This window comes from Equus przewalskii, chromosome 26 (assembly GCF_037783145.1).
Source record: "Equus przewalskii isolate Varuska chromosome 26, EquPr2, whole genome shotgun sequence".
NCBI classification, from domain to species: domain Eukaryota; kingdom Metazoa; phylum Chordata; class Mammalia; order Perissodactyla; family Equidae; genus Equus; species Equus przewalskii.
The window spans coordinates 11049159-11076056 of NC_091856.1; the positions used below are offsets into that span (position 1 = coordinate 11049159).

The 26898-nt window shown below is 43.1% G+C and overlaps 1 protein-coding gene across 6 annotated transcripts in view; it reads right to left on the minus strand.

Moving 5' to 3' along the window:
* The window catches only part of ABCA1 (ATP binding cassette subfamily A member 1), a 132032-nt gene that overhangs the window by 96410 nt on the left and 8724 nt on the right, over nt 1–26898 (minus strand). For 4 of the 6 annotated variants that reach the window (XM_070595990.1, XM_008527139.2, XM_070595992.1 and 1 more), the window contains exons 2-3: nt 14945–15109; nt 3785–3878 (exon numbers count right to left, since the gene is read on the minus strand). In XM_070595990.1, coding sequence (XP_070452091.1) covers nt 3785–3878; nt 14945–15010 — 160 coding nt within the window. In that variant the 5' untranslated portion in view covers nt 15011–15109. Of the gene's footprint in view, nt 1–3784; nt 3879–14944; nt 15110–17489; nt 17897–26898 lie in introns of those variants that run through there. The other 2 variants (XM_070595991.1, XM_008527140.2) reach the window with 1 other exon arrangement.

A 26898-nucleotide genomic window follows, 5' to 3' on the forward strand; every position in this document is an offset into this window, starting at 1 on the left:
AGGAGAAGAAAAACACAAAGAGAAACATTAATGCTTTGAAGCAATTTTGGAACTTGATAGGAAGTCCTATCCATCTCTTTTGCTTCCTCCCACCCATTGCTCCATCCCAAATCTGTCTGTTCCATTCCCCACATCCCAGAGACCTGCCACCTCTGGACTAATCCAACCCTGAGTTGGAAACCTGGTATCAGACCCAGTTCTTAATCTACTTGACATCATCTGTAGAATGAGATTCATGACACCAGTCTTGGGAAAGTGATGAGAGGGACAGATTAGACCACAGACAGAAAGTGCCTGGCATTCAGCAAGTACTTGGTCATCATTAGTTCATCTTCCACAGCCCACCTCATCTTTCGAGACAGAGACGGGCCCTCTGGATGACCTCATTGAATTCCCTCACACTATAAGGAGGCAACGACGGCAAGATAAAGAGGCTGATGAAGAACACTGAGGGAGTCAGTGGGCAGGACTGGGAGTAGAACTCACACTTCTGTGATCCCAACCCATGCTCCTTCCCTTATATTTTTGGCCTCCTTTGAGCTCTTTTCAATCCCCACTGGCACTGTCCTCTGTTGGCCAAATGTATGTTACTTTCACCTCCTCTGTCAGCTCACAAGCTCCTCAAAGGCACCAACTAAACATACTGACTTGGGGTCAGATGTCATCTGTGAAGTGACATTTCTTGTTGTTGCTGTTTTGTCACTCATCAAAACAACGAGCCCCATCCAACAGATCATCTGCTCACTCTCTTCCCTTCCTTATGGAGGACGTTCTTACAAACGGCATGATTGGGTGTATTTGAGCTGGTCCTAGGCAGGAAAGGCACCGTTTGGTTTGTGGCAGTTGGCCATGGGTGCTGCTTATGAGGATTAAGATAAATGTGCCCTGGAACCAGCGGCTCTTAACCTGAGGACCAGGCATGTGGGAACTCCTCTGGAAAGAAAGGCCGTGGCTCCAGCTTTCATCATATGCTCAGGGTTATCTGTGACCCCAAAAGAGTTAAGGACCATTAAGAAGCATGGCTCTAGGTGGCCAAGAGCCATGTAGCTTCACAGGCTTTGGGTTCAGACCAACTGGGATGCACATCCAGTCCCTGCAACTCGCTAAACAGCTACTCTGGCCAAGTCACTGAACCCTCAGTTTCCTCATCTGTAAAATGGTAATAAAATTACAGTCTACTTCACAGAGTTGTGGTGTTCCAGGAGCTCTTCCAGGCAGAGACGTAGCACGGTGACCAGCACAGGGTCCAGGCTCAATGAACGGGCCTGTTGGGATAACTGAGGCATTGTGGTGGTAAGCCTATAATAGCATTTACTCTGCTCTTGTCCAGCCAGGAACACTCCTTCCATCTCACAGCTACCACCTTCTTCCAAACCAGGAACCCTGTTTTATTCATCTTACTATTTTCATGCAAATGTGCTAACACAGTCTCCTGAGAACTTAACTCATGGCCAAGACTTGCTACACTTTGCATTTCAATATTGGGGTCCTTCTATCTGTGCTTTTCTTCTATCCATATTCCAACCAGAGCGGCAATATCCAGAGCAAGGATGTAACAAGATCTGATCCCTTTGGCCATTCTCTGCAGGGACTCTGGCCTGTTGAACATTTACTCAGTTAACCTCCTTATCTCCCTGTTAATAGTTCAAGGAAAACCAAACAAGGTCCCTTGCCTAAGTCAGCAGCTCTTCATTCAGGGGAAATTTATGTAACCCAACCAAATACTTGAAGGACTAAGGGAGTGTCCCCTTTAACCTCCTGAAGATACTGGCATCAAGGACAGGGTGGTGTTGGTCCAGGCAGCACAGGGCAATGGAAGGCGAAGGTGTTTCAGGCTATACCTTGGTGTTGAAGCAAAGACCCTTCCCCATATGTTGTGTGCCACCTGATTTGCAAACAAAAGCAGGATGAGGACTTGGCATTGGGTGCCCAAGATGCCAATCAAATAGCATAATGGACTCCCAGGACCCAGAGAAGTGATTAGGACTTGGATGGCTCTGGATCAAATGGGAAAGATTTATGGGGAAGAATTATACACCACAGAGACAAGACACTTCTGCAAGTTTCACCTTAGCTCTCTGACCTTCCAGTTAGGTCCCTAGAAAGTGGTGAGAATAGGAGGTAAGGTTGTGAGAAGTGCACAGCTGGAGGGCAAAAGTCTCATCTGCCTTCTATAGGTATAGGAATTTCACAACATTTCTGAGAATCTACGGTCTCGATTCAGAGGAATCTGGGCTAAAATTCAACAACTTGCCCAAGATCACAACCTCAGCAAGTGGCAGAGCTAGGATCCAAACAAACCCAATTTGTCTGATGCCAAAGTCTGTGCTATTTCCACTACACCATCTTGCCTACTTGAGATCATTCCAGAAAGAGGATAGCCTAGCACATGAAAAAGCTGAGTTTTCGCTAAAACGTGTACTTCACTGGGGCTTAGGGTAATGCTTAAATAAAATTAAATATGCATGTGCTCATCGATCTTTGGGCTTCCAAAAGAGAAAGCAGAATTACCTCCCAGGCCCACAAATTAAGTGTATATTTTGTTTTATGCTCTTTTCCTTTTTATGGAGAAATCAGAAAATCATATCTAGTAGAACGGTCTTGAGGTTTTGTGGGCTTTTTAAAAACTTGAATATGTATTATGTGTACTAGCAAATTAGGAGGTAAATAACTGCTACGGTGTGCTGTGAGACCAAGAACACATGAAAAGATGACCCTGGCCCCACCTCTTCCTTGAAGAACAGTATCCTACAAGCCTATGGGGCTGGTGGGGTGTGGGTGAAGCTGGTTAATGGTAAGAAAGGTTAGTGGGGCAACAGAAGAGAGGTGCCAGCTAAATATCCCATATAAATGTTGATCCTTTCGACTGGGACATTTCTGCAGTGTTAATCCATCCTGCAAGCCCAGCTCGAAGACAAAGACTGTGATTGTGAAATAACACTCACCACAACTATATGGGGTATTACATTATTCCTTTTTTATAGAAATGAGAAATACAGAAACAAGCTCAGGTCCAGAGAAGCTAAGTCATTGGCCCAAGGTGATATACCTGGTCAGTGTTGAAGCCAAGATTCAAACCCAGGTAGCCTGACGCTTACAGCTGATGTTCTCAGCCACTATTAAACTTTCTACGCTCACTGTAAAGGCCATCATCAAAACACATGACTGGGAGTCAGAGAACCTGAGCTTTATGTCATGTGACATAAAGCCTTATTAGACATGTGACCTCGGGCAAGTCCCTGCACTCCTCTGAGCTCCAATTTACTTATCAAGAAATTAAAGCAAATGAAAAATAGTAATAAAGTCTATTATACAAGTTTGTTATGAGAATCAAATGAAATAATATTAGTCAATCTGAGAAGTTCTACACAAATGCTGCTTAAAATTGTATGTTCCATGATTTGCAAGTGTGTAATAAAGACATAATTTATATGAAAATGACTGGTAGGGACCAGATGACAGTGGCGTAAGGCATTGCCTTAGGGGGCTTTTTTAATCATGACTTTCTGAACTACCAGGACGGCTATTTTACTTTCATGATTTAAAATGTATGAAACAGATGTTGGCTATTATTATAATTACTATTATCACCATTCACTAGGACTGAAAATAGTTTCCTGAGTTCATGCCTTATCAAAAAATTGGAAGCCGAGCTTTTCTGTTCCAAACCATTTGTGGTGTTTCCTAAAGATAGCATCTTGAGAAAGGTCAAATTTAGCCCATGCCCAGTGCCTGGATTTCGCTTGCCCGTGGCGAGTCTCAGGCGGGACACTCAGATACTCACATTCATGTTGTTCATAGGGTGGGTAGCTCAGCCGAACGGAGATAAGGATCAGGAAGATAAATAGAGGCCAGGCCACTTCCAGCAGCAGCTGACACTGAGTGGGAAATAAGACAAAGCACTGTGAATTTAAAAAATCACATGGATGCCTAATGCTACTGGGCTTCGGGAAATCCACAGGAAAGTTAATTAAACAATTGATGAACTTCTCCAGCCTCTCCCACCACTCTCTAAGCTTTAATAACACTGAATTATTTGCAGTTCTCACCTTATAACATACTATTACATACATCTGTTTTCTTTAAGAAAGGGAAGATGCTTCCCACCCTGCTTCATCCGGCTTCTTCAAGATCCAACCAGGTATAATTTCCTTTACTAAAATCTCAGGCTGAGCTAGAAGTGCTCTTCCTGTGCTCCCACAGAAACCCCTGCATACTCCTCCCACAGCATTTTCCTCGAGCCCCTGAAAGCATCTGTTTCTGTCGCTGGCTTCCTCACTGCACTAGAGCATCCTGAAGGCAAGCACTGGGTCTGAGTCATCTCTGCATTCCCAGCCTTAGGGCAGTGGCAGGTATGTAATGACCATCTATAGAAAGGAGAGAGCCAGGGCAACCTGCTTGGCTAAATACACACCACCTCCGCTCCTTTAAAGGCACACGAAGTTACCCCATGGGGCAGAGAAGAGGACTTCAAAGGACAATGGAAATTCACACACATGGTTCTATATCGACCGGTGTGCACCCAAGACTGGAAAGAGTGCAAAGTTCTTTCCATCCATTAACGTCTGGTCACCATCGTCTCCAATGGGTTGGAAGATCATTAAACTTGTAAGCAAGCATGATCCACTGGTTAAAGCAATGAGGTTTCCCTAAAGGGAAACCCTGCCTCAATGAGTTACCAGGGGATAGGTAAGCACAGGGACAGGATGGAAATCATTAGACATAATTTAATTGAACCAGTGGTGTTCAGACAACTAGTTACACTGCCTGAAGTCTCGCACCTTGTTGGTTCCTTTCATTTCTAGACTCCGACGTTGTAATTAGGATGAACACCAAAGAGGCCAGAAGACTCATGGGGCCTCATGGTTAAGAGTAATTACAAGTGTGGTTTGAGAGTCATGAAGCAAGAGAACACTAGTATGAAATCCCCGCTTTTCCTTAAACAGAAATTTTTTCTTGATCCTCAAGTCTATATATTTTTAGTGTGGAAAATTTGAAATTAAAAAAATACAGTAAAGTATGAAAAGGTAAATATAAATCACCCTTAATCCTACTTCCCAGAGATAATCCCTAGTAAACTGAGCTAACAATGGTTCTCTGTTAATATTTTTTGTCTTTTTTTCTATGCATACATAAATTATATCTTTTCTCTACAAAGGTGAGATTACACAGCATATATACTTGTATTTTGCTTTTTCACTTAACACTATATTGGGACTGTTTTCATGCCATAAAATATTCTCTTAAAATATGGATTTTAGTGGCGACTTCATATTCCACACTGTGAATAGATCATAATTAATTTAACCTTTCTGCTATTGTGGTGCCTCAAATTGTTTTTTGGTTTTTTTGTTTATTATTTGTTGTTGGATTTTTGGTATTTTAAATAAACCATTTTTAATTTCCAAAGACCTTTGATATGGTTCCACATTAAACTCTTTTAAAAATCTTTTCGGAAGGAAATCCAAGGATGATAGTGGATGTCCTGGGGTGGTAAGAACATGTGTGATTTTTTTCAATACTTCCCTATGCTTTCTAAATTTTCCGTAATGAGCACATATCACTTCTCTAATAGAACAAAAAAACACTGTTACCACATAACTATGAAAAATACATTGCTACAGACAGCACACCAGGAAAAAAAAAAGACAAATGGGTCCCTCTTTGGAAGACAGCATGTTGTCATGGGGTCTCAAAGACCAAAGACCGGGCTGTTCTTGCTAAATATTTCTGTAAATAATCCCAAACAGGCAACACACACTGAAATCTCCAAGCTTTCAAACAACTTTCGGCCTCTTCTACCAGCTGAGCCGGTTGTCCCTCATTGGAGCTCCCAGATACTCGGAGCCTTTAACAGCACTTGGCAGAGCAGGGGCCCTATTTATATAGGAGCCTGTCCCCTAGTGTCACCTTCTTCTCACTAAGCCACATGATAAGGGCTTAAAAAATATTTGTTGAGTAAAGAAAATGAACTTAAGTTTATAGAATAATGAAGCTGGAAATACAAATCAGTTGAGCCCTTTGGGAAAGCCATTTGTCTCCACATATTCAAAAGACATGTTTATCCCCTTTGACCAAGTAATATTCCTAGGCATACATCCTACAGAACTAAATTTAAAGTATCAAAAAGCTATATGCATGAAGTTATTCATTCCTCAAAACACTATAATGGCAAAATATTGGAAACAACTTAATTCCACAGCAATAGGGAGATGATCAAACCATATACATCTACTCAACAATATACTATGCAGTCATTACAACAGTGTTCACGAAACACAGACACTATCAACCATGCGAAATTCAGTGAAAAATGCAGAACACAAAATTGTATGTTATTCCAAGCTTATAGCTAAATAAAATCACTTACAAATATTAACAGACAGGAATAAAACTTCTGGGGTCTTTTTTTTCTTTTTTGCAGGTAAAGATTCACCCTGAGCTAGCATCTGTTGCCAATCTTCCTCTTTTTTTTCCCACTCCCCAAAGCCCCAGTACATAGTTGTATATCCTACTTGTAAGTCATTCTAGTTCTTCTGTGTGAGCCGCCACCACAGCAGGGCAACTGACATGAGTGGTGTGGTTCGCGACTGGGAAGTGACTCCGGGCTGCCGAAGCAGTGAGAGTGCCAAACTTGAACCACTAGACCATCAAGGCTGGCTCTAAAACTTTTTAAAAATGGCAAAGCTGTGAATGAACTCAAAAAAAGAATAGTGAACTCAGAAAAAAATAAAAAATTAAATAAAGAACGATCTTACTTAAATGAGTCATCAATTATGAGTCATAATTGTCATCAATCTTGAAGCTCTGAAGCTACATTTGTACTTTTAGGATAAATAGTAGCTACCATTTATTTATTAAGAGTCCAAAATGTAGCAGGCCCGTTATATATGGACTACTTCATTGAAACCTCTGAACATGCCCGTGCTGTAGGAACCCTTGTTGTCTCTGTTTTAAATGCAGCAAGGCTAAAGCTCAAGGAAGAGTAAGCCACAGAGACAGCCAGCAGCCTGGCTGAGATTAGTGGCTAGTTCTCTTCAACTGTGGAGCCCCAAGGAATTTTATTTGACACAGTAGGTGGCCCAGGCAAGAAAACAACCCCACTAGGTGTCACCGTCAAAAAACATCGACAGGGTCCACTGAGGTAAAATGAACCTGTGGCCTGTAGATTCATAATAGCTACAGCCAATACTGAGCACCTGCTGTGTGCCAGGGATCTTTATGCAACTCTGTGAGGTAGGTTGTATCATTACCATTTTAGAAGTAAAGAAACTAAGGTTTCTTTCTTAAACCTGTCCAGGTTACAAGCCGTAGCCTGGGAAGAGAGCGCACCAGTGTTTGAATCCAGATCTACTGACCCCTGTGTGCTTTTGCACCCACGCTGCCTCTCACAGAGCCATGGTTGGAACATATACCTTTTAAGATGGCCATTTAAGAGGAGTCTAGCACTCAAAAGCCCTCCTGAGCACTGATCTGACCCAGTGAATCAAGCCTCATGTTCCTGGACATCTCTGCAACTCCCATATCTAGGACCCTGTAGGGTAGCCAATGCTCAAAATATGTGGGCTGACTGAAAAGAAAAAAGAATGGATCTTCCCCATGGCACGGGTAGCAAAGGGCACAAGGAAAATCTTACAAATCATATTCAGCAACTGAAGACAGAGGGTGTAAGCAGATTAAGGAAAGAGGTAAGAAAAAGACTGAAAATAATAATAATGGCTAACACTTAAATAGGCCTCACTATGTATCAGTGTCCTAACTGCTTTACATATATTAACTCATTTAATCTTCAAATAACCTGTTAGTACTATAATACCCATTTTGGAGATGAAGAAACTGAGGCTCAAAGAATTACTAAATAGCCCAAGGATACAAGCTGGGTAAACGGCAGAGGCAGAATTCAAAGCCAGTCCAACTCAAGGGTCCCTGCTCTTAGCTAGCCACTATGCACCCCAACCACCTTACGATCCCTGCCCTATTACTAAAGTATCTAGATTCTTCATCTTTCAAAGACCTTGCTGAGCTGAGACACTAACACATATGAACAAATGAAGAGACTGTCTCCACAGCTCACAGCATCCAAAGCAGAGAACTCACGAGAGACAAAATTCAATCCGCGCCCTTTTACTTGATACTTCTACAATTATTTCTGTCGTGGAACACAGAATTCACCTCCCAAACGCAGAGGAATGTTCTAGGGATTTCTTTTCCTAATAGCCTCCCTCTAGAAACCTAATTTGACTTCTGCAAGGAATGACATTCTGGCTCCACTTATTATCAAAATCAGATTTTTCCCCCATCTCGAAGCTTAGCACTTGTCCTACACCCAGGCCCTCATAAATAGCTTGGAAATAAGACTGATGCTTTCCTGCTACAAACTCCTACAGAAAACTCTTCTAATCTTACGTTGGTACCCACCCACCCACCTCCACACCTCCTCCCCCACGAGGTGGAGGAGATAGAGAGGAACACTGTTTTCTAAAGATGTTTCTCACCAAAGTCAGAAACTCAGAACTTTCTTTTCGTCTTGGGTATTCAAATAATAATTCTGATGGTTAAATAAACTGCTACACTGAGCTGCTCTGGGGAGCACCAAAGCATCCGCTTTCCATCCCATTATTCCTCAGCTATAACATGGGGATAACACGAGCAAGCATTTCTAGGGCAGGGTTCTCAACAGCGGCACTACTGACATTTTGGGCCAGATAACTGTTGTGGGGGACTCGCCTGCGAACTGTGGGATGTTGACCGCATCCCTGACATCTAAGCAACAGCAGCACCACCACCCCCATCCAGGACTGTGACAACCAAAACATGTTTCCAGACCTTACCAAACGTCCCTGGGGCATTGAAAGGGTGACAGAATACTTTTTAGAACTTGATAAGGTAGTAAGATTCAATGGGGAAAAGAAAGAGATGAAAATATCAAAGAATATTCTGAGAGGCAAAAAAGGAAGTGTGAGACAACGAGAGCCCCAAGACATCAGACTGTTCACCAAAGTAATAGCACCTTCTGGGCTGTACTAGCATCAAAATAAAAAATTTTTATCACATGACCAATTGAATAACCCCAAAAGAGCCCCCTACACAAAGAAGATGTTAATAAATGTTCCAGACATAACTGGAAAAGGAATCCCTGTTTGATAAAAGCTGCTGGGATGACACAACATGAATGTGAAGAAAAATTAATTTTAGACCCATTCCAGATACCATACACCTCAATTAGGTCTGGGCAAATTAAAGTGAAATCTTAAAGACCACATCAGAGAAAGGCTGGGGCAGGGGCTGGTAACAATTCTTAAAACCAGGCCTGCCCTTCCAGAACTATAAAGCCTCACGCATTGATGGTGGCTCTTTAAATGGTTTGATCCTTTGGAGGGACATCTGATCACATACTTCAAAGGCCATTCTTCTTTGACCTAATAATCCTACTCCTGAGATTCTGGCCTAAGGAAATAATACAAAAGTAAGAAAAGTCTAGATGTATAAAACCTTTATAGTAGTTTATTTATAACAGCAAACACTGGAAACATCTACATGTTGGCCATAGAGTATGAACTTAGAAAATAAAAACTGCATTGATGGCTTACTGTAAAGCTACCAGAAATGTCAACAGCAGATGGCAGATGTGGGGCCAAAAGATCCAGCCCCTCCTCTCCCTAACTAATTTACAATACTTTCTTCACCTGTGAAACAGAAATTGTAATGTACACCTCTCAGAATTGCTGTGAAAATCAAGAAGGTAATGGATATAAAAGTACTTTCAAAACTACAAAATGCGGCCTACACATCAGAATCATTATTATAAATATGAAGATTATTTGGAAGTATGGGAACACAGACATCAAAGAACATTAAACGAAAGAAGAAGAAAGAGCATAAAATGGTACATATGTATGCAATGATTATAACTGTCTCCTTGGGCTATTGTCACTCAAATCCTCTCAGTGCCAAGGACCACATAATCTGACCCTCGTAATCAAGACCTATCTACCTGAGGGACTCCTTCTGCACATAAGATAAAATTCGATTGCCCTTTCCAGCTCGAGGGTCCTACGTGATGTGGTCCTGCTGATTCCCAGCTCCCCCCAGCCAGTCTTCATTCACTCCACCAGTGCCACTGGCTTTTCTGTTCCTTGACTCAGGGACATGCATTGGCCCCACGGCCTTCACACCCTTTGTTTCTCTGCCTGGAATACAGTACCCCTGATCTGTGAGCCCCCAACCTGCCCCTGGTCAAATGCTGCTTGAATTTCAGGGCTCTTAGCTTAAATGTCATGCCCTTCCATTCGAAATTAGAGTCCCTGACCGCAGCCTGGGAGTATCTAAAAAAGTACCACAGTTTGTCTGGGTTTTTTTCTTTAGAACACTTATCACAGTTTGTTATTATGTTTTTACTTCCATGATAATGTGTTTCATATCTGCTTCCCTCACTGAACTATAAGCTCTCTGAGGGCAGGGATCACGTTTGTCTGCTTCACCACTATACACCCAACACACTGTCCTACAGGCAGTAGATGCTCAATAAATATTTACTCAATGAAACAATAAATGGCTATTTGTTCTAACTTTCTTCCTTCTGTAGAAGAGGAAACTAAAAGTCAAGAGAAATGAGTTTCCCTAAGCCACTGAGGTATATAGTGGTCAAGCTGGAATTAGAATTGAATTGAAATTAGATAACAATTAGAATTATTCTCTGGATTTGAACCATCACTGCCAGGCCAGCACTAAGGACACGGAAGAAATGTGTCAGGTGAAACTGAAACTGGGGAGGGGATGTGGAGAATTTCCATCTACCCTGTAAAAATTCTCTAATGGCTTCTAAATGGGGAGTTTTAATTTTTATTTATTTGATAGCTTATTCCTTGTCATTAAACAATGCTCAAATACTGATACTCTAATTTATGCAAAAATTTGAATCACCTATTTTCTCAGCCACATGGCTAATCAGATCTAACTGAGAAAATTAATAGCAAAGTCTAAAAAGAGAGGCCATATGGCCGTACTTGGTCCCATCTGTTCCATGGGGACCTTGGTCTCTGGCTCAGCCTAAAATCGGATGAGGGATCCTGAGGACTCTGAAGCCCCTCACCCTTCCTGTCCCAAGCCCTGTTTGTACTGAATGACTGCCACCCACACAAGTTAACGGTTACTTTGGACCCAAACTGAGCTTTGCACCCAAGTTTCGCAACTCAATTTCAATGCATTCTGTGCCCGACAGGAATAGCGGAAAGCTAACCCTGCCTGATGGTTCCCATGAGGCTGCACAATGGGGGCACAAGAAAGAGGTCCCCAGGATTCATTCGCAAACAAGGACGCTGAGCAAAAGGGCAAATGGATGCCTTTCAACAAGGTTGCTCTGGGGTGTGCTGTTCAGCTCCCAGCTTTTACAAATTCTTTCTACTCTTCCTCGCAGCAGCACACAGGCCCCTATAGCAGGGCAGCCTCCTTGAGACCTGCAAACTAATGGCCCATTTGACACATTTACCACTTGTTCAGGAAATACTTATTAAGCATATCCCAGGTGCCAGGCTCTGGGGCCAAGTGTGTGCATGCCAGGATCTCAGAAGGTGGTAACGAGCAATGATTTTCCATACACTGTGGGCAAGAACGATCACGGAGCTGCTACCTTCTTCCCCTGCCTAATGGGCAGGACTGGTTCCGAGTGCACAAGCTAACAAAGTGGCACCAAAGCCCCTAACAGGTTCCAATGTCTAATCAATACAATCTAGAAATGCAAGCCAGGTGGATTGGGAAGCAGCTACCGGTCAGAATTTAAGATCCAGGGACATTAAACGGTTAGTACAGATAAAGCAAAGCCTGCTAAAAAGGGCCTGTGCCTGGAGGGCCCCCAGGAAATTGGTTCTGGTGCTACTTCCATGATGAACCCACTCTGAACCCTGCCCCCCTGCCCCAAACACCAGGTCCACCAACTGTACAGGGGACAGGCCAGATCTTCCCAGCTCTGACAATCTAAGCATCTGCGACCTGACATAAATGATGTTTCTTTCTCTTTCAGCAAAATACATTTCCTTTAGAAATCAGGAAGGGAGGAAACAAGGACAAGCTCACAGGCAGTGCTGTATTATCTAGAAAAGCCCTTCTGTGTCAGGATGCTGGGTCCCTACTTCCTCCTTCAACAAGAACTCTGCCACAAGGCTACAGACTGCCTTGACTAAACCTGTCTATCTCCCTGATCTTAACCTTTTTTTTTTTTTTGAGGAAGATCAGCCCTGAGCTAACTACTGCCAATCCTCCTCTTTTTGCTGAGGAAGACTGGCCCTGAGCTAACATCCACGCCCATCTTCCTCTACTTTATACGTGGGACGCGTACCACAGCATGACTTTTGCCAAGCGGTGCCATGTCTGCACCTGGGATCTGAACCAGCGAACCCCAGGCCGCTGAGAAGCAGAACGTGAGAACTTAACCGCTGCACCACCGGGCCGGCCCCTTAACTTTTTTGAACCCATAAGCCATACTGAGCAAGAAGCAACAAGCTGTGACCACTGGAGACTGGCCTAGTCTGGATGGCCCCACCCTACATCCTATTCCAGGACCCTGTGCTCCTGATCCCTTGGTTGACCTTGGGGAAATCCCTTCCCTGCGTTGTGCCTTGGTGTTCTCATCTGTACAATGAGAGGCTTGGACTGGACTACCCTTGAGACCTCCTTTCATTGCTAAGATGACACAATTCTTTCCACTACTCACTGGCTAATGGACACACTATGGCAGAGAGAGTTTCCCATCACGTGGGCTGTTGCCACCAGGATGAGAAGAGGCAGGAGACCTGGACCACAGAGAGCCAAGAAATGAGGAGAGGAGATGAACACACAGGACCTGGGAACAGCCATGGGAGGCACGGACAAAGGCAAGGAAGAGGTTAGAAACTTGAAGATTTTGAGACTGAGGATAGAAAACATAATGATACTACTGTAAAGCAATTTGACACAGTGGTTTAGAGTACCAACTCTAGAGTCAGATTATCTGGATCTGAACCCTACGTGTGCTCCTGACTAGCAGTGTGGACCTCAGACAAATTACTTAAACTTTCTCTGCTTCAAGTTGCCCAGTACAAGGAAATAATACAATAACACAAGTTCCCCAAAACAAGGAAGTAAGAGTACTTCATAGGGTCTTAAAAGGATTAATCTAATTAACAACCTACTTTAGTGCCTAGAACATGGAAGCTCATTCTACGTGTTTGCTTTTACTATATTATATAATATTATGTTATATTTTACTATTACTATTATTATTACCCAAGACAGATAAGATATGTAGATTCTAGTTACTACTCTCTCACTAGTGACCTGGGGATTCAGTACTCATTTGTAAAGTGAGGGGCTAAAAAAAATCAGTGTTTCTCAAACTAGAAAATATACATATATATTCATGAGGGATTATATATGAGTTCTCTGAGGATTTTAAACATTTTGTGTTTTCATTTCAATGGTCATCTAAACAAATTCAAATAAACATGTCTGGATTTTCTCAATGCCTACTTCATGACCAAGTTCTGGCACAAGACTTCAAAGCCGAAGTTTATATTTGTGTTTGTGATTGTGTTGGCCCCAATATAATTGTAGCAACCTAATGAGAAAGGAACAGACGCAGACACAATTTATGAATGATGAGATTGGACCAAATGAAAGCCAAATGACATCAAATGAAGGTTGTTGGAAAAATGGTTGGAGAATTGAGCCATGAGCACATAGTCATATAGACTGTCCGATCTCAAAAGGGTCAGCACTACAGCATTCACAGCCAAAGTCACATTCCTACTCATAATTTGGTTTCAGCTAACCAATGTCAGCTGTCTTACTACATTAAGGGTGTTAATTTGAATTGTATTGGTTTTGCAATTTTGTTTGCATTTAATTTGTAAGTACGTATGGGTCATATGATTGTATAATAGCCTGGAAGTATAAGGAGTTTATCTCTAGTTTATCTTCATGTATGCACATATTTAAGTAACATTATAACAAAAAAGAAATTTAGTGAACACTGCCTTTTTTTTTTTGCTTTTAAAGGTGTTCCAAGCATTATTCTAGTTTGAGAGATGCTGAATTCAATTCTCTCCAAGGTCCCTCACAGCTCTTTGAGTCTAAGAAAGATGACCATTTTAGTTACAGACGTGTTCAGCTTTGTTAAGACAGCCAAGTGGGGATGTAGGCTTAGAATTCAGGAAAAATGGCAGCGCAGGAAACAGAGATTTAGAAGCCAACTACAGAGAGGTGCAGCTAAACCCAGGAGACTAGATGGGATTTCTGAGTGTTCAGAGATAGACAAGCAAAGAGCTGATGTCTGAGCTTCCGGGAGTTCACCACGCCTTATGGCCTTCAGCTTCCTCTGTGGAAAAATACTATTCACGTGTGCATGAAAGACGATCTGCTCAGGATTACTCGAAGAATTACTGTCCCATCTGGGAAGTGAATGGCTTAGAACAATCCACAGGAACAAAACAAATCTCAGCTCTATAGCCCTCCAGGCTTGCAATCAAAGTGGAAAGGAGAGAGTCTACACTGAACTAAGAGATCCAGTCTCTGAGCTCTAAGAGCTGGGCCGCTAACTCACTTTATTCCCACCTCCCAGAAATACGGGGGGCCTATTAGGTTCTCTTGGAGAGCCAGGTGGCCCTCAGGACTGCAGCAAAAGGAAAAAGTGGAATGGTCAGGGGCAATTCTGTGCCAGATGCTTGAGGTCTGAACTCATGCCTGGGCACTACCACAAACCAAAGCCAAGACTTCTGACCGGCTGAAAATCGGCCCTCTATGATAAGCAATAGGGCCATATCAGGACCACACAGTCCTGCGTCCACCAGGGCCACATTCATTCAATCACTTTGAGAAAACCAAGAAGACTCTCTTTCTCCCCTCCTCCAATCCCCAACTCAAAACCATGAAGAAAAGCATGGGAGACGCCCCTGGAGAAACCCACGCTTACCGTTTGTCTTCTTCTGAAAGTGAGGTTCTTCCACAGCAGTAACCTCAACTGAGGCCAACAAGCCATGTTACCTCAGCTGGCACCCACGGCAACCTGCGTGTGGCTTGGGAGCCTGTGAAGGCCGTGGCCAGAGCTCAGGGCAGGGACGCTGTGGCTGGTCATTAACTGAAAGATAAAGCAGGAGGGGAGAGAGCTGTCAGTTATTGCTGCAAAGCCATACACCAGTGAGGGCTGGTACTCCAACCTCCTCACGGGAGACCTCAACACCCAGGTCTGCGTCATGACTACTCAACAGGTCATGAGTCCCCGACTTCCAGCCTGGGGGTTCTCCAATAAACAGAGATTCTGGAGGTTTTCTGGTGGTAGCCTGTGAGCTAGTCATTATAATCCTAATCATTTTAGCTCCACTGGTGTGATCACTCGGGAATGAAAAATACACTTATGAAAACAGACTTACATGAGCAATCTTAGTGGCCAAAACACGGAGGCTGGAAATGGCATACTGGAATCTCAGAGACCTCCCTCCCTTCTCTAGGAAAATGCCTCCCCTCACACAAAATGTCAGCAGCGTTTATCAATTTTGCCTTGAACCTGGGGTAACTTATGCTATTCCCTGAAATTCACTGTAGACTACATTTTCATCTGGCCACAAAGTCGAGTCCTTCAAATGATAAATGGCACCATGGATAAAGCAGTTTCCCGATCCGGAAAGCCACAGTATGTCTTAGATGACTGTGAGTAAACACTAAGAAAATGCCACCTACACCTGGCTCCCAGGTGATGAGGACAATCCCAGTGCTATGTGTCTGTGGAAAGAAAAGAATATCCCGTGGAGAATCGAATCAGCCAAGGCAGGCAGAGAGCATCGCCGGTGAGACTGACAAGCTCCCAGTGTCCAGACATATGCACACTTCTGGCCTGGCTCCACCCGCACCTTCACGCAGAGCCTGGCTCCCTGGAGGACTGCTTTGCCATGCTGGGGAAGAGGAGGTCCTCACAAAGAAGGGATACAACATTCTGGGTGTCGCAGCTGCCCACTCAACAACTGTATTTATTTAACACTGGAATAATCCCAAGGAGTCATACCAAAGTTGAAGAAGGGACAGAAAATGAAAAACACAAGACGGGAGGGATACACAGGTCAAAGTCAGGCCCTGCCCGCACTTCGTAGTCGCGAACCCTTAGCAGAAACCAGAAACCAGCTTTACCTCTAAAATGGCTGAGTTAATCCTTGTGGCCTCTAGTGGAGGAGAGGTGGGAGTGGGATATTACACATGAGGAACAAACAGCAAAAAAAGCTAAGAATGTAGCGAGCACTTGTGGATATAAAACCAAGGTCGAGGGGGCCGGCCCCCATGGCAGAATGGTTAAATTCACGCAGCCCACTTTGGTGGCCCAGGATTTCGGCAGTTCGGATCCTGGGTGCAGACATGGCACCACTCATCAAGCCATGCTGAGGTGGCAGTCCACATAGCACAACCAGAAGGACCTACAACTAGAATATACAACTATGTACTGGGGGGTTTTGGGGAGAAGAAGAAAATAAAAACCAAACAAGTACTGGACTAAAAATCCTTAAGTTCAAATCGGATCTCAATGCAAGGGTCAACCTCTAGTTGGATTTTTACCCTTCTGCCCCTACAAGACTTGGATTAAAAACTTCTAGACTGAAAAAGAGAGTGGAGAGAATTTGCAGTGTCTGAAAAAAAGGAATGACCCAGTATTATGTATTTTGATTCATTCATTGACAATCCAACAAATCAGGATTTCTTCTGAAATATTCAAGCCTTAGGACCTATTTCTTATCTTTATCAGCAAACTTCTAGAAGGACTCAGACCCCCAAAATTTCTCACTTCAAAAATAAGAAGAGTTAAACAAGCATTGTGTCCCTTTGCAATTTGCTGTTTAAAGATGTCAACTGGCCTCCGAGTGCTGAGAGCCAGAAGGCGATTGTGAGACGCGTGCTTGTAATCCCAAACTGTTCTGTAAGTGGCCTAGGACAGGGCTTGCATTCCAGAAACAGTGAAATAAATAATTAGCTAGATTTTTCTCATGCAAAAGCTGCTCTCCAGGCATCACTTAGTTGATTTAGAAGCTACATGAATCTTTTCAGATCCCCAAGGTAACAATGAGGAGGCTGGAACACAAGTTTGTAATTAAAAGGAATATTAACCTAGTTGAAAGAGTCCAGATATGAATTAGCTCCAGCTTCCCAACTATGTGCCCTTGGCCAAGCCTTTACGCTCTCTGAGCACCAAGTTCCTCATTATAAAATGGAGATGACAATATCTACCTTGCATGATGTTCCAAGGATTAAATGAGATAATATAAGTAAATTCCCAACATTGTAGATGGCACATTATTAGTGCCAAAGAAATGAGTTCCTTTCCCCTAACTTATCTTGCTCTCTCCTATCGGTACCGTCTAGCAGAGACACAGTTACATGCTGTCCCAACGTTCTTTTCTATTTCCTGGGACCAAACCAGAGCACAGATTGCCTCCCTCAAACCTGAGTGGAGAATCTCAGAGGAAGAGAAGACGCACCTCGATAGAAGTTCACAAGAAGAGAAAAGGGCAGGAGAAGTTTTTTTGAGAATGTCTTCCTAAAAGTAGAGTTTCTGGGTCTCCAGATCACAGGTTCCGATCCCAGGGACAAGTTCCGATCTCCAAGAGACACGCAGAAAAGGTGAGCAAGAAGTAGCCCGGAGCAGCAGCAGAGTGTTCTGCTCTGGCTTTCCTGGGCGCGAACAGGCAGGCTTCTTGTCCCGATTTCCCCACCGACCTTGGCATGGCCCTGGCCATCCACATAATTCCCTCCTCCCACCTCAGATCATCGTTGGGAGTACTTCTGTCCAAAGAGGAGGGTTTGGCAATGCCCAACCCCTCTGCTCAGGTAAGTGAAGCCAAAAGCACATTTCTACATCAGTTTTCCAAGGAAATGAACAAACAAACCAGAACTAAAAAGAAGGCGGTCCTATGTACTGGATTTCTCAATGTTCCAAAGCTAGTAGCATGTTTGCTCCTGCCCTTATGCACATTTCCAGTTACTGGCTGGAAAAGGTCCCACTTCACAATCATAGCGAGTCAACAGGCCACTCTCAGCCTGCTCCTGGGTGACCACAACAGCCACTTCACTGGTCTCCCTGCCTCCAGTCTTTCCCCCTCCCATCCATTTATCACAGAAGTTATTCCACTAAACCAAATATCCCCCACTTAAAACCCTTTGCCATCTTCCCACCGCCCTGAGGATAACATCTAGTCCTCACTATGGTCTCCCTGATGACTCCAGCCTTTTCTCTTGCCACTCCTCCCCTCCTGATGCCCCAGAAAACTACTCACAGGCGCTGAAGAGGCTGCGCTCTCTCCTATCACTGGGACTTCCTGGAGTTGCTCCCTGTCCTGAAACACTTGCTCACAGAACTGTCAGCCTGGCTAACTCCTCCTCAACCTTAGGTCTCCATTTAGCAGCCACCTGCTCAGGATCCTCGCCTGATTACCTCCTCTGCACTAACACCTGGGTTAGGAGCCCCTCCTAGGTGCTGCGGGGGCAGCCTCTGTTCCCCTACTCTGAGTCCACACGGACCATTCCTGTTTCCTTCATCACTGTTTTCCCTAGTATGAAAAATGGTACTTGACATGCAGTAAGCGCTCGGGGACTGTCTGCTTAACTAATTAACTAAAAGATGGACATGAGAATTGGGTTTCAGAACATTAGAGTGGTGGCATTCCTGGGCCTGTGGTAACTGATTTCTCAAGCTTGATTAATGAATTCAGGTAAATTGTCCCCAGAGAGGGAGCTCTGTGTTCTGCAGGCTTCCACCACACACTCGTGAAGGCCACAAAGGACTGCTGAACTCCCCAGGTGACTCCTGGGGCATCCGGGAAAATGTAATTGAATCTAGGTCTGCTTCCCACAAAACCAGGTTGAGCTACGGACCGAGCAGGTCCTGCCAAGGCCAGTGGAGCCATGAAATCTGCTTTCTGCCAAGCTTCACGTTCAAGTGTGAGGGGCACTCCCTCTAGGTCTCATTAACAGCCACCCAGGTGGATCATCCCTCACCAAAATTTAATGGATAGTTTCCACACCCTAACCTTCTTTTGTACAGTATGGACCTAGCAGAAGTGATTGTTCAAACCTTTGACCGATTTTTTACAGAAATTTTCACTCCAAATGCCACTGATATTTTAAAGTTATTAATATCTAGAAAATAAACAAACTGTTAAAACATGACCTTCTAAAATAAGCAAAGACTCAACATCATTAGTTGCAAGAAATGCAAATTAAAACCACAATGAGATACCACTACACACCCACTAGAACTACTAAAATTTTAAAAATCTAGAAGTGTTAGCAAATACGCAAGCAGCTGGAACTCTCATAGACTGCTGGTGGGAATGTAAAATGGAACAACCACTTTGTAAAACAGTTTAGCAGTTTCTTGTAAAGTTACACACAGACTTAGGATTCAGCCCAGCTATCCCATCCCAGGTATCCACCCAAGAAATGAGAGTGTGTGCACACAAAGACCTGTACGTGAATATTTATAGAAGTCTTACGTGGAATACCTCAAAGTGGAAACAACCCAAATGTTCATCAACTAGTGAATAAACTAAAAAAGAATACTACTCAGCAGTAAAAAAGAAACTACTGATATATGCAACAGCATGGGCGAATCTCAAAAGTCTATGCTGAGAGAAATAAGCCCGACACAAAAGACTACATACTATACGACTCGGTTTATATGACATTCTGGAAAGGTGAAACAATAGAGACAGAAATCAGATCAGTGGTTGCTAGTGTTATGGTGGGGAAGAGGACAGACTGCAAAGGAGCCCTGAGTGATGGAGTTATTCTACATCATGATTGTGGTAGTGATTACACAAGTATATACATTCATCAAAACTCATCAAACCTCACACTTATAAAGGGTAGATTTAACGGTATGTAAATTATACATCAATAACCTGACCTTCCTGCCCCCCTGTGAAAAAGCACCTTCTATTATAATAATTAACATAGTCCACAAGTCAAATCATGCCTTGGAAGACCTAAGCACTGCATAGTGTAAAGCTTGATTATTGTGTGTTTCCCAGGAAGGTGAATAGTGTATAAAATATTCACTCAGTGGCTATTCACTCAACATCCAACTCAGCCTTAACTCTGCACGATTCCCATTAGCCACAACAAATATTTACTGAGTGCCTATTATGTGCCAAAGGATGTTCTAGAAACTGGAGATTCAGCATGAACAAAAGAGGCAAAGTTCCTGCTCTCATGGAACTTCTATTCCAGCAGGGAGGTGGAAAACAGACAGATAACACTGGATTATTTGGCAGTGGGTGGTAGGAGTCACGAAGAAAAATAAAGCAGAGTAAGAGACAGAAAGTCACAGGGGTGGGTAACTTCTTTCTGATGAAGCCCCTTGAGGACAGTGAAATGAGAGAGTGGGCCATATGCTACTTGCAACAGGGTCACGAAATGATAGCTGGGACTGTGAATTCTTTTAACTTTTCCCTAAACCAAAAACCTGAAATGCCAGACAGACTCAGTGAGGCTGGCAAAAGAAAAAAATACAGGTTCAGAGGGAGCTTGGTGTGAAAGGGGAAATGATGACCCCAGTCAGCACATACCACACTGCTCCCCCACCCCCTTCCTCACCACAACAGTTTGGCCCTTTTGAACCTCACGTGTAAGTTTTAAAGAAAGATAAGAGATATAAAGAAGAAAGGAGGAGAGAGGAAGAGGAAGACACGCTATAAAGACATGGTAGGAGGGTTTTTTCCCCACTTGGCAAAGCAAAAATCAAAACAGGAACGACTTCCCGTGACTGCCTTCCACCCTTCTAAAGCATGAAATCTGTCTACGGAAATGCAATAACAGGAAAAGATGCACATGTTTGCATTGCTACCAGAAACTCTTCGTTTGTGCAGTCACAAAAAGGTCGCTTGGTCTTTTTGCTTTCTGCAAGAAAACTGGGAGTACGTGAGACCATGCCTTACAGCTTTAGAGCTGAGCTTCCTTCCAAGGCTGGGAGTCAACCCCTTAGCCAGGGCACGCTCCGGAAGGGGACAGTCTCGAGGTCGGAACCACACAAGCCGCAGTTCTCACTGCGGCAGAGAAGTGAGACCGAAGAGGCAAAAGAGGACAACCTTTCACAAAGGCCGTCCTCCAGCGGACCGCTGCGTTAGCTGATAGATAGAATTCCATGCGGTTTTGAAGACCTGCTCACACCATACCCCTGCTCCAATCTTATAGAGAAGCAGAGGCCCCCAAAAAGCAAGCGACTTGCTCAGAGTCATCCCCTAGAGTCAGAGTGGGCCTCCAGGTTTCTCAAGAAATAATTTTTTCAACAACTCCGATATGCTTTTTCCCATCATGATATTTCTCCTATGATTCCGTTTGTTCTGAACACAATTTTCTCGTGAGTTCTATCCAAATAGTTTATATATGCAGGACGGGAAGTCAACAACTAACCTTCATCCTTCAAAAACAGTGGTTTTATGACAGCTATTTCTCTAAACTTTAAATAAGTAAAAGTGTGTGTGTGTATGTGCATCCTTTGTTAGACAAATTTCCACATAGTTACTAGAAGTGAGACAGAAGTTGAAATTTCTGAAGATGGCTATCAGGATCTCTCTTGATGAAACTGTTTCTAGATGTAAATACCAATAAACAGCTAGCCAGTAACCTACAAAGCAGGAGGTAGATTTAAGGCAGGATTTAACTACATCACATATGAACTGAAAATGTGTTGGCACTGCAGGTCAACTGATTGCCTGCAGGTCAACTGGTTGCCTATTCATAAGATGCTGATGGAAAAATCACAGATGTTTATGCATCCCATCTAAAGAGAGATGTGGAGGGTCCTGTAAAATGAGGATATGAAATCTGTAAGCCCAACAGAGCATGTTTGCTTTGGAAAAGGTTGGCTGTTTAATTGCTTCCTTTGAGTACATGTCTCTGGATCAGTAGCCACATTCAGGGGGAAAGCTAATGAGGTTACTGACAGTCAGAAGACCAGACTGAACAGGCTCACGACACCCGTGACTGAAGACAGGACATGGCTGCTGTAGTGGTGGGAGGGGATTTTGAGTCATCCTGTGACTTCTCCCAGACTGAGCCCATCAGCTTTATTAAGCCTGAAGCTAATTTGACTACCAGAGTTTAACTTTTCTGGCCTCCAGAAGCTACTGAGCTCTCTACCCTTAAGGCCATCCTTGTGAGCCCTTAAATTTCACCCCCTTGCAGTCCCCGATGATTCTGCAGACCCACAGTTTCAGTAAAAATGCCCTTAGTTGCCATTAGGCTCTCAGAGGCCTGCAGAAAGGCCATGAGCTGGTACTCAGCAACCCCTGAAATTGCATTCCTACTTAGACCATAACATTTTAATACTCAAATTTAAGGAGACAAAAGGTGCAAGAAATCCCCCAAGATAAAAGTCAAGGATAAAATGAAGCCATTCTATCATTCTAAAAGAATTCTCTCATTCTAAAAGAGGCTCTGCTATTGTACTACTCAGTTAAAAAATACAGATCCAGTGAATTTTATCAATTCCAAGAATCTGTAACTTAAGGGGACTTTCTTGAAATTACCAAACGCATCATACTTACGTGATTATTAGTAACAAGTCTATAGATAACTGCATACTCTTCTTTCAGTCTGGAATGTATATTCAATTTCCTGGACAAAACTATTTGCTAATAGCTAATTTTCAAAATGAGGGCTATGAAAGAATACATAAACACTGAAAGTTAAAAGAGAACCATGAATATTGCACACCTAGCTTCTGAGAAGCATAATTCCTCATGCTGTCAACAATTCTATTTTAAAGAAGACTCAAAAGATTTAAATCTATTTCTATCATGTCATTGATATTTGGACAACCAAAGATCCTTTTTATCACTCTCAACAGTCCAGTTGCTACTAGCTAAAACAGTCAGGCCTTCTAAAAGCGTCAACAGCCAGGGTTTCTGAAAGTGAAGCTGCCCTGCACCCAAGTCCTTGTTTCACCATTGTAAAATTACGGAGAAATTCTAACAAAATGTCAGACAGAGCCCTTCTTCCCCTGCTAATTTCCATTAAGCAAACACAGAGCAATCTTCAAAGAAACACTTCAGCAAGCAATGCAACTATTTGCTTTTTCCCTGGTGGGGGGTATGTAGAACATAGGAAAGAACTTTTCCCCTAGAAAAGAAATCAACCTGTCAACATTATGTGTCATAGAAAAAAAATCAAATTTTTTCAACCACAATCGTAAGGCCAAAATAAGGCCTTCTTTCTCGCAGGGAAGAAACTATTGAAGTCCTAAACACCCTGAGTTATAGAAACACAAGCAGGACTCCATGAGCAGTCCTTTATTTGCAGACAAACTTGATTGGATAATGTTCCCTGTTGTTGTAGTGGGTTTTCAAAGAGAACTTTATGATAAAAGGCTTAGTGACTGTATCAGCAAAAACCATTTTGTTTGGCTTACATCTCTGAAGGGTCAACATCTTCAGAGGTTCAACCTTCTCCCAGCCTAAAGGGTTTATTTTTATAAAAGTGCTCAAAGGATCTAGGGGACAGACAAACCCAATGCCTTCACTGTCTTCCACTTCCTTTGGGCCTATGCTCCTATGCCGCAAACTGCCCCCCAAACATCTTTAACTCTTTTATTTTCTTGAATTAACTGGCCCAGTAGAGAGAAGGGAGGTTTTGCAGTCAGAGAAAACTGGGTTTGAATCCTGACTCTTCTACTCAACCAGATCTGCCACCCTGGGGACTCCGGGCCCCTTATCCTCTCCGTAATATAGAGCTAATGATGTGTATAAAACATTTAGCCAGTTCCTGGAACAAAGTAAGTATCCAGTAAACGGTAGCTTTTATAATGATTAGTGCTGCTGACTTCACAGGGTAAAGCATTCATCAAGGGTGGGGCCCAGAGTGGGCAGTTTATTAAAGGAATCTCTCTTCTCTCTTCTCTGTCTACAGAAGGTAGTATTTCCCCCAAAGACCTCTCGAGAACAAACTGGAGCTGTCTCCAGTGCCCAGCTCAGTGGGAGAGGTGAAGGGCTTACGCTGGTTTCCTGGTGCCCGTTCTGGCCATTGTTTTACCACAAAATCCCCTTTGGGGAGCCCCCATCACTCACTCATACTATTCTCTCCACACTCACGGCAGTCAACTCCTCTTGTCCACGTAGGTACACTGCCCCTTCCTCCAAGCCTTCAGCACCTGGCTCAGTTTTCCTGTCTACCCCACTTCCTCCAACCTCCAAGTCAATTACCTCTTTGCAATCTGGGCTTTATAATGCTGCCATCTTTTCAGCTCTCCCTACAATCTTTTCCAGTGTACCAACTTATCAGGTGGTCCCTGCTAAATTGTAAGCCATGTGCAGCAAGCTATTCTCAGCATCTTATTCTCTGCCACACCCATTCCAGTGCCCAGGATGACTCGTGCTCCATAAACACTGGAATGAAAGCCTCTGAAGTAAAACCTCAGGGGTGAGAAAAGATAGTTTGTAGCAGGTTCACTACAGTAACAAATCAGAAATTTCACTGAAAGCAAAGGGTAGCCAAAACCACGACAAAATTTCCAGCTGTGTTCAAAGAAACACAAGTTCAAACGGGAGTACATTTAATTTGGTTTTCCTCAAACCACTCTAATTTGTTGGGAAGGAGTCTTATTTTCATTGACTTCATGTGAGCAAAGGAGAATCTAGAACTTGCCAGACTGAGGCTCCAAGAACCCCTGTTAACAGGCCATCTAACAAGGACACCTCCCCTAGGGGCTCAACTCTGAATACAAGACTGTCAGCCTTGGTCAGGAGCCTGGAATGCTAAACCTATAGGCACAAGTCAAGAACTCACTCAATGAAGCTATCAACACCTGGATACAATTTTTCCACCTCAACACATTATTCCTTTTACTTTTGCCATAATGAGTTATCTACTCTCAAGGCTCTTGCCCAGATCTAGCTCAGAGTATGTGACCAAACCCAGCAGCCTTCTCCAGAACGTCCGTCTTCTTTCACCAGCCATTTTGACGCGGTGCAGGCAAATAGCGTGTGTCCGAGATGCCTCTGTTTCTGCAGCTCGGTGAGGACCAGCTAACTAGGCAGGTGAGAATTTACTCAGGGTTCCACAGCAGACCCAGAGGCACAGGGTCTAAACCCTGCCCTCCCAACCTTAAACTGAACTCCTCTCTAATAACCCAAACAAACCACTTTGCTGGCTGCCTCACTAAATTAAGAGAAGAAAGAGGAATAAGATCACAAGTTTAAATCCTCATGTTTGTGATTCTGAGAAACAAAAACTGAAGGCTGTTAGCCTTTTTCTTAAATACTGGCAAGATGAACTCCATTATTTGAGGTCTAAGAGGATCCTCCAAGAGGATATAGATCTGTGTTATTCCCATATTACCATGATTCTGAGAATTCTTTCTAGAAAGCGCTACTGTCATTAAGATTTTCACAAAGCAAACATTTTATGCGCCAGAAAACAAAGTGCTCAAGGACAGATGGAAGTGAACTACTGGGTGGAACTCCTGTTAGCCTCCTTTTTTCAACTGTGATTTTATAGTGGCATTTTAAAACCCACACAATCCAATCTCCCAAGCGACCATGTGCTAAGTGTCTATATCAGGTGAGCATCAGAGTCCCCAAATGGAGTTCCACCTAAGGACAGTGTACCTTGCTGGTCTCAGCAGCCCCCAGGGGCACATCCACTCCCCTTAATGAAGGCCATTCAAACCAAGTGTCAGACACCCCTCCATTTGCCCAGCAGAGGAGAAAGCCACAGTGTGATCATGTGAAATGTGACTGGAGTTGGAAACTGGAAAATGGCACTAATTCCGCTAAATTTGCAAATCCTCCAACAAGATTGACAACTGAATAAACACTCTTTGACCAAAGGCTTTCTTTATATTGAACTCAAGGTCCTTACTACAATTAACACAATCATCAAAGTAAAAAACACAACAACAACGAAAAAAACACCCTGCCTTGAATCACAATTAATCTTAACTGGCCAAAATTAGCACAGAGTTTTGTACTTTTGCATAAAGGGATCAGTCCCCAGGAAAGCTTCGACCTTCACCACTTCTGTACCGATTTCCTTCCGATTCGAATTTCCAACCAAAGAGCAATTTTTATTTGAGAGTGGAAAAAATCCAGTTGAAAAACCCCTTAAGATTCAAATTGGACCAACAGACAGAACAAATAAACGAGGCCAATCCGGTATTTAAAGATTCAGTGTCCATTTTAAGCTGAAAAGGATAGGCTTTTATAGACACAATTTCTTTTTTCTCTCCTAAAACGACATGGTAAATATTACCCTAAATTCTGGTACAGCAGCAAGAAGCCTGGATTAAAGAGGCAAAGGGCCAAGATTGTAATTTCCAGTTAATGACAGCTGGGGAGTGAATTTAGGCAAGCTATTCTACCACCAGGAGCCACAGAACAGAAAACAAGTCTTCACGATGAAGCTGTAGTAGGGGATCTCCTGAGTCTAGGAAAACTGCCTGGAGCTTGGGTATCAGACTTGAGTTTGACTCCCCGGCTCTGCTGTTAGCGAAATATGTCAACCATGAACAAGCTGTTTAAGTTCTCTCTGTATCAGGTGCACCATCTGAAAAATGGGGCAAACTCAGTATTTCTCCAAATCGCAATTATAGGAGGTGAATTTAAGCGATTCTTAGAAGATTTTAGGAGATGGACAGGTACAGTAGTAAACATGGAATCACATAAACAGAAAATTTTGCTCTTTTCAGCCCTTCTTCAGCCTTTATAAAAATTTTATTAGATTAAGGAGAAAATCTTTGTTTGGTCTTTCTTCAACATCTCTTCAACACTTGCTAACTTCTCCTTAACAAAGTGAGAGCAAGTCTCAGAGTCAGCTAGCACCTTTGGAAAGCAAGTTTAATTCATAGATAGACTGTTTAAAAAAATTAATTTTTATTCCAATTATTTCTTAAGT